The sequence below is a fragment of the Carica papaya genome, chromosome 5 (assembly GCF_054855325.1).
Source record: "Carica papaya isolate Zhongbai chromosome 5, ASM5485532v1, whole genome shotgun sequence".
Taxonomy (NCBI): domain Eukaryota; kingdom Viridiplantae; phylum Streptophyta; class Magnoliopsida; order Brassicales; family Caricaceae; genus Carica; species Carica papaya.
In genome coordinates, this window is record NC_142313.1 from 34925397 (window position 1) to 34934012 (window position 8616).

Sequence of the window (8616 nt, forward strand, 5' to 3'; positions counted from 1 at the left end):
TAAAGTGGAGCAAACTTGATTGTGAAGAACTTTTAATTTCTTATGGCTTAAGAAATATATATATATATATATTTTTTGCTATACTTATGAAATTAGAATATAACAAATATTCATGTAGAATAGTTCAAGTAGATAAAAATTGAGGCCCATAATTTAATTTTCTCTCATACTTTTTTTTATACAATGTATTATATGTTAATTTTGTGTTAAATAAAATTTGAAATTAGATCTCTGAATTTGGGTAACTGCTGAATCAAATTGTTGATTCTTCTTGGTAGCTTTAGTTAGATAAATTAGCATGTTGCTGTGATATATTAATTCTACATTAAATAAAAATTTAAATTTAAATTTTTATTACAATAAAGAATTGCAATAAACTATTGAATCAAATTCTATTAATTTTTTTTAATAGTTTTACTTAAATAAATCAACATGTTACTATGATATGATAATTTTACGTTAAATAAAAATTTAAAATTTATATATCTATTACAATATACAATTGAGATAACTATTGAATGTTTATTTTTCTTAAATGATTTTACTTAGATAAATTAGTATATTACCATGTCGTAGAAACCATTGTAGGGGTGAGACTAAAGGTTTGTTTAGATGATTGTTCAATAAAAATGATATGAGTTTTTCGTAATTTTTTTTATTTGTTTGTATTTTCAAACACATAATACGATTTTTTTACTATTTGAGTCATGATTCTCAATATTATAATTTTTTTTTTATTTTTTTAAATTATCGATTCGATAATTTTATGATAGTTCGATTATTCTTTTTTATTATACTTTTAAATTTTTTTATTTACTAAATTACCTTTGCTTTCACTTCAACCTCCAACTTTCTATTTTTTTTTCCTCTCAAAGATTCCCTCTCTCCCTCTCTTCCTCTCTCTCTCTCTCTCTGTACATTTTCTTGCATGCCAACATTTCCATATATGGAATATTTTAATTGTATATACATATATATATCTTTAATTATATATATATTTATATTTAACAATATATTTTTTTAATCTTTTCTCTTTTTATTTTTCATTTATTATTATATACAATAAAATATGAATAAATAAATAATTTGTTCAAATATACAACCATATCATACTGTCAATTTAAACAAAAATAATTGTCACTATTAAATATTAACAGACCATCATCCAAACATAATTAAATTTGAACATTAATGAATCTTACTCTATTAATAAATTATTATACAAATCATCCAATCAAATTCTAAAAAATTGACATGGCTGAAACTTAGGTGGGAATTGGGCGCCACTCCTATTCAATAAACTAAAACTTATATATACATATATATATATATGTGTATATATAAAGAAAAATGATGGAACGTATTACTGTTGTATGCTGACCTTATTTTTTGTCTTCTCATGATACACATGTTATGAAGTACCAAACTTTAATCGAAGTCAAAGTAATGGTGGCAATTATGCATTATTATTAAATTTTTTAAAAATAAAAAAAAAGAATATGAAGAAGAAGAAGAATTGGCAATTGTGTACTCAATGAAATCTTCCAATCAGAATAAGAAAATGAACCCAATTGGGTACGTGGACCAATCAGAAAACTGTTGTAGAGAAGTACAAAATATGTAGGACACAGAGGATCAGAATCCTTCCAATTAATCTGAAGCTCACTTTCATTGCTGTCTGCGCCAAATGTAGCTCGGGAGCTTATAAATTTACGTCTTTGCTCTCCTCTGCCAACATACTGAACAGATACCGTCATGGAAGAGACGTTTGTTCCTCTTCGTGGGATAAAAAATGACCTCAGAGAAAGGTTGATGTGTTACAAGCAAGACTGGACTGGTGCTCTTGGAGCAGGATTCAGGTATATACACACACACACACACATATATATGTACTTTATGTCTATGTGTACGTATCTCGTCTGTGTTTCATGTTTAGAATTGTGAAGTTTGAGTACAAATTGTTTACTGTTGTATTAAAATTTTGCAGGATTTTTGCTCCTACAACTTACATATTTTTTGCTTCCGCGATCCCCGTAATTTCTTTTGGCGAACAATTAGAGAGAAACACTGGTATTAATAAGCCTATCTTGTTTTAATCATGAAAAAGTAGTAATGGAGATCATTTCATCTCTAACCTTTGACTTAACTGCAGATGGAGTTCTGACGGCTGTTCAAACCTTGGCGTCAACTGCACTCTGTGGGATTATACACTCCATCATTGGCGGTCAACCTTTACTGATACTTGGCGTTGCAGAGCCAACTGTGATTATGTACACCTTTATGTTTAACTTTGCCAAGGAAAGACCAGAGCTGGGTCGAAATCTGTTTCTCGCATGGACTGGATGGTACCCGTGATGTATCATATATATGTATATAAGCACCATTAACATAATAATCTTGTCTTTGCTGATTTACATAATTTCCTTTATGCTTCTGATCTTGCAGGGTATGTGTCTGGACAGCGATCCTGCTCTTCTTTATGGCTATCTTTGGAGCTTGTTCAATTATCAACAGGTTTACCCGTGTAGCTGGAGAATTATTCGGTCTGCTTATAGCAATGCTCTTCATGCAGCAAGCCATCAAAGTAACAACTCAAAATTCTCTGTTACATAATCCAGTAGTTCAATGCTATTATGTCAGCTAAATTCATTAACCTTGATTCTGATTTCAGGGACTAGTAGATGAATTTCGTGTTCCAAAACGGGAAGATCGAAACTCAACTGAATTCATACCCTCATGGAGATTTGCCAATGGAATGTTCGCTTTGGTTTTGTCATTTGGTCTCCTTCTCACCGCATTAAGAAGCCGAAAAGCAAGATCATGGCGATATGGGACCGGTGAGTTTAGTTAGTCATCTAGGGGTGGGAGATTCCAGATCTCTTCATAAAACCTTTTTTAAAAGTCAATTTCTTACAACTTGATCATCTGGGTTACTTTTGGGGAGATTACAGAATCTTTTATTGGTCTTGAAGACTTTTAAAAAGAAAAAGATTTTGTTTTGACAGGTTGGCTAAGAAGCTTCATAGCAGACTACGGTGTGCCACTTATGGTGCTGGTTTGGACAGGTGTGTCGTACATCCCCTCCAGAAGCGTCCCAGAGGGTATCCCACGTCGACTCTTTAGCCCTAATCCATGGTCTCCTGGAGCTTATGCGAATTGGACTGTCATCGAGGCATGCTTCTCATACATATTATTATATATGTGTCTTTAACATACATTTCTCTTTTAATGTTGACAAACAGAAAACTTCAATGACAGGACATGGTCAACGTTCCAGTTGTGTACATAATTGGAGCTTTCATTCCGGCAACCATGATTGCAGTGCTTTATTATTTTGATCATAGTGTAGCATCACAGCTTGCACAGCAGAAAGAATTCAATTTGAGAAAACCATCTTCCTACCACTACGACTTGCTTCTTTTGGGATTTCTGGTATTCTTGAATTTTCTTTTCTTTGCTTCTTCTTCAACTATCAATTTTCCTTTTCTCATTCTGTAAATCGATTGCTCATCAATGACAGACTTTATTATGTGGGCTTATTGGAGTCCCTCCATCAAACGGAGTCATCCCACAATCTCCAATGCATACCAAGAGTCTGGCTACTCTTAAATATCAGGTACATATATATATATATATATATGTATTTATGACCATACCTCCATTAAAATTACACTAATGGTTCTCCAATACGTGATTTTTTACAGTTGCTTCGAAACCGTCTTGTGGCAACAGCACGCAGTAGCATGAGAAAGAATGCTAGCTTGGGACAGTTGTATGGAAATATGCAGGAAGCATATAGACAAATGCAGACCCCTTTGACATACCAGGAGCCTTCTGCTCGAGTACGAATGTTTCCAATCATATATCAAATATATAATCTTGGAACAAATTAAGCTGATCAAAATATGTTTTAAAATCTTTTTCAGGGACTAAACGAATTGAAAGAATCAACAATTCAAGCAGCTACATCAACAGGCAATCTTGATGCTCCCATCGATGAGACTTTGTTTGATATTGAGAAGGAGATCGATGATCTACTGCCTGTCGAAGTAAAAGAACAGCGTCTTAGCAACCTACTTCAGGCTGCAATGGTGGGAGGATGTGTTGCAGCTATGCCTTTCCTCAAAATGATTCCTACTTCAGTTCTTTGGGGTTACTTCGCCTTCATGGCCATTGAAAGTTTACCCGGTAACCAGTTCTGGGAAAGGATACTACTGCTCTTCACAGCCCCAAGCAGAAGATACAAGTACTTTACACACACACACATATATATATATCTCAATCCTACATGCTTTCCATACATAATTCCCCAGTTCTAATTTATATGACTTGTTTGGTTCAGGGTTCTTGAGGACTACCATGCCACTTTTGTTGAAACCGTGCCCTTCAAGTCAATTGCTGTATTCACCATTTTCCAGACCATTTACTTGCTGATATGTTTCGGACTTACATGGATTCCGATAGCCGGTGTGATGTTTCCGTTGATGATCATGCTCTTGGTTCCTGTAAGACAATATATACTACCCAAGTTCTTCAAAGGGGCACACCTGCAAGACTTGGATGCAGCAGAGTATGAGGAGGCACCGGCTTTGCCATTCAATCTTGCAACTGTAAGTATAATAAGATTTCCTAATCTTTATCATTCCATTACTATCTCCATTCTTTTTAATCATAATGTTTGTCCAAACAGGAGATGGAGCTGGGTGCTGGAGCAGCTTCTGCAGGTGATGGAGAGATATTAGATGAGGTTATTACGCGAAGCCGTGGCGAGTTTAGGCATAGCTTTAGTCCTAAGATCACCAGCTCAACCTCAACACCCGCAAGCGAACTCAAGCCCTTCCAAAGCTCCCCAGGCAGCGCCTTGTACAGTCCTCGAGTACGTGAACTTAGAAGAGGAAGAAGTTCAGGTGGAGGAAACCCTCAAAGTCCAAACAATGATGAATCAAAGCCATCAAGTCTGGGAAAAAGCCCTCTTAACTCTGCATTAAATTAAACTAGCTAGCTGAAGAACCAGTTTCATCAACGTAGCTGTAAATACTGGCTTCTACTCTCTAATTATTAGTTGTTTCCATTGAAGTGTGTTGATTTTGTTTGGGATAATTATTGTAAAATTTTCTGGTCTTTATTATTATAAAATCTACTGCCTAAAAGTTGCAAGAATATATTTTCTTCAATTCAGATGTTCAACATGATTGATCTGTTGTCCAAACAACAAATGAAGATTTACCCACCTGAATTCAATCATCTTGAATAACTCCAAGTGATCATGCCCATGATTCAATACTGAATAATAGCTAATATTATTATATATACATATATGTACATGAATATGAGTAAGTGGGTACTAGAATTAGATTTAGAAAGTGACATAGTGGGTGAGGAGGAGATGATTGTCCTGTCAGTGGTCTGCACTCATAATAAGAATCCAACACAAGAGTCAACCTTCCCAAAAAGAAGAAAACATAATAATGAGAAACAGAAATGGAAGACTGTAAAAAAATTATGACATGTGTTTGACATGAAAAAGGTGTATTCTGAAATGAAAAAGCAATGGTCAGAAATTTTTAGAACCAAGAATTTTAAAGTGAGAAACAGAAGATACTGTGTACTTTTTTTTTTTTTTTTTTAATTTTGAGTTCATGGCTGAAGCAGAGAGTGAGGGAGGTGGGGGAAGAAGATGAATGAGAGAGGGTAGCCATTGACCTTGTTTGGTTGAGCATGAGCTAAAGTCCTTGTCTAATGATTTCAGGATTTATGTCCCTATGTGTAATTCCCACAAGACAAACAACACCTAACAACATCACCTTTTCATTCTGTCACTCTACCAGAATTTCATGATCTCCCTGGAGATAGAGACATTTAACTTCTTGAGAAAATTCTAAATTTAATTTTATTAGTTTTATTTTTTATTGTTTCTAAATCTTTTTCTTTGCAATTTAGTTCTTAAATTTTATAAAATTATTTTAAATCACGATATTTTCCGGAATTTTATTTTTTATTTTTATTTTTTTTATAGAAGCAGCAGAAATTCTTCTTATATTATTTGAGTAATACAAAAAGTAAGTTAAAAAATATAATTTTCTATTTAGGGTTTAAATTAGAAAAGTCAAAGAAATAATTGTTTTATATATGTTATTATTCCTTAATTACACAAAATAATTTTAGATAAATTTAATTTTAATTGTTGTTACTTTCAAATTTCACTAAAAACAAAATAAAAAGAAATTGTATAATTTTTAATAAAAATTCTCACCTTTGAGTCCAAACAGTTTTTATAAATTTAAATACCAATTTCTGTCGTCATAACCTATAATCCAAAAATTAGAATTATTAATCAAAATTAAAATTTGATCCATGAAGAGAAATTTTTAGAATAACTCATTTAAAAAAAAAAAAAAAATGCTGAAGTAAAAATATAAATTTTAACAAAGCATTTGTAAACACAATCCTTTTATAGATCAAAGTGATATTTTGTAACAGTAAATTCCTTTATTAAAATAATCACTGCAAGTTAAAACTCAAACAAGAACTGCTGATGGAGAATGTTGGATCAGAGTGAAAGATTGAGATCTATTTCTCTCTGTTTTCCTCTTTTGGGTTGCTCTCTTATTCTTTGAAGGCTCTGGTAGATGCTCTCACATCATTATGATGATGAGCAAAATCTTCCCATTTGAATTCCGGGATCCAAATTCCTTCTCCTTTTCCCATCTCTTCCCAGTTGGCATTGACAGAAGCAATCGCCATTTTTTGTCGAGCATCTCGAATACTTCTTACCAGACTGTAAAAATCATTCATCTTCTTTTCATCATCATCATCATCAATGGCTGGCTGCCTCTTTTCTCTTCTCTCTTCTTCTACGCACTTTCTCTTCGTCACTGTCTTCCCTTCTGGTTTTTCTTAACCTATAACTTATTATAATCATATAACATACTCTGATTTTCAATGGGAATAATTTAATCTACTTCATATATGTGAATATTTATAAACACGTGATTTTCAAGGGAGTTTTACTTATATGTATATAAACTTTTCTTTAAAAAATAATCTAATAAGTTGAGAGAGACACACACACAAAAAGGAAGATTCTCAATTACATGCACCAAGAAATAAAATTAATTAGTATTTTAATAAATTATTAATATTGCAGGGTTTGAATTTAGGCAATAATGTGAAATGGGTGGGTGATACAATGTTTAATGATGTGAGAAAAAAACACGGGAGTGGACTTGCTTTAACACGCACCAAATGATAATAAATAATAATAATAATAATAAAATTAGACTCTCTTTTTTGTTTATTTTTTAAATTATGTATATATATATTTTATTCATAAAATAATAACAAAAGATAATAGTCAAGTTAAAATTGGAACTCATCATCCATTTATATATCTCACATTTTTCGTATGCTATTTATTTTTTAAAACATGTAAATATATATATATATATATGTGTGTGTGATGGATGAATGGATCAAATTTTAGAAAATTCAATTATAAATCTCCCATTGCTTAGTGGCTATAGACACATTATATCCATATGATAAAATTCAAAATCATATTTAATCTCTATGTTATATGTCCAAAGATTTATATATTTTCTTGTTTCGTGGCTTATATACTATTTTTATTTTATTTTTTGTTTTAAGCTCCTATAGCTTTTTATTCTAAACTATCCCTTATGTTTGCAAAACTTTTCAAATTTTTTTCCTTTATAACATTTTTTCGTTAAGTCAACATAGATGATGTCCATCCATGCTGTAATACCCGGGCCCGGGATTAATTTTAATATTTTAAATATATAAAAAATTTATTTTTAAATTAATTTATTTTAATTTTTGTTGAATTTATAGAAAAAAAAATAAGTTAGTGATGAAATTAAAAATAATGTTAGAAAACATGGATGAATATTTGGGTTCGGGGGCGTTTTTGAAAGAAAAATCGAAAACTAGGGATCAGAGTGCAAATAAAAAAAATTTTACCACGTAGTACCACCCAGTCAACAACTCCGACGAATCAAAGCACGCCGCATTACAAGGCACGTTGACGTGAATGCCACGCAGGCGATTCGCGTGTCCCGCAATCGAACGGCCCAGGATCGATCCCGCCCAGATAGACAGTTCGGATTTGTTCCTCCTTTAAAAGCGATCAGACAGTCGATATCAAATTTCAATGAATGATCTAGATTCATTTCCTCCTTAAATGCGATCGGACGGTCGAGATCAAATGCGATGAACGGTCTAGATTTATTTCTTCTTTAAGTGCGATCAAACGGTCGAGATAAAATGCGATGAATAACCCAAATTAACGCGAGTTGAGTATAAATATTTCGCATTACACTGAACCAAAACCCTAACCGCCAGCCTCCCGCCAGAGAAAAAGGAGAAGGGAGCCGACCGCCGACCGCTGCCGCACTAGAGCCACCTCCGACCGCCAAAAAAGATAAAAATTCTCCTACCTGCTCAGAATTCGATTCCAAGAACCCTTGTGGTGATATTAAAGAAAAACGAATGCCGGGTGAGTTGGAAATCGCAGAAAAAATTCGCCGGCACTGCCCCGGGCAAAACTTGCAACTTTCTCCGATGAACTCCTTCTCGTTTTCTGTTTCGTGCGATTTT

The 8616-nt window shown here is 33.0% G+C and overlaps 1 protein-coding gene across 1 annotated transcript; it reads left to right on the forward strand.

Annotated features, from left to right (window-relative positions):
• The first annotated feature begins 1682 nt into the window (after nt 1–1682).
• Nucleotides 1683–5160, forward strand: LOC110813224 (boron transporter 1-like). Its single transcript, XM_022040267.2, has 12 exons — nt 1683–1859; nt 1988–2070; nt 2153–2345; nt 2446–2584; nt 2672–2837; nt 3006–3172; nt 3259–3432; nt 3521–3616; nt 3705–3842; nt 3927–4246; nt 4343–4610; nt 4691–5160. The coding sequence occupies exons 1-12, from the start codon at nt 1756–1758 to the stop codon at nt 4991–4993; spliced, it is 2151 nt and encodes a 716-aa protein (XP_021895959.1). The 5' UTR covers nt 1683–1755; the 3' UTR covers nt 4994–5160.
• Nucleotides 5161–8616: the final 3456 nt, after the last annotated feature.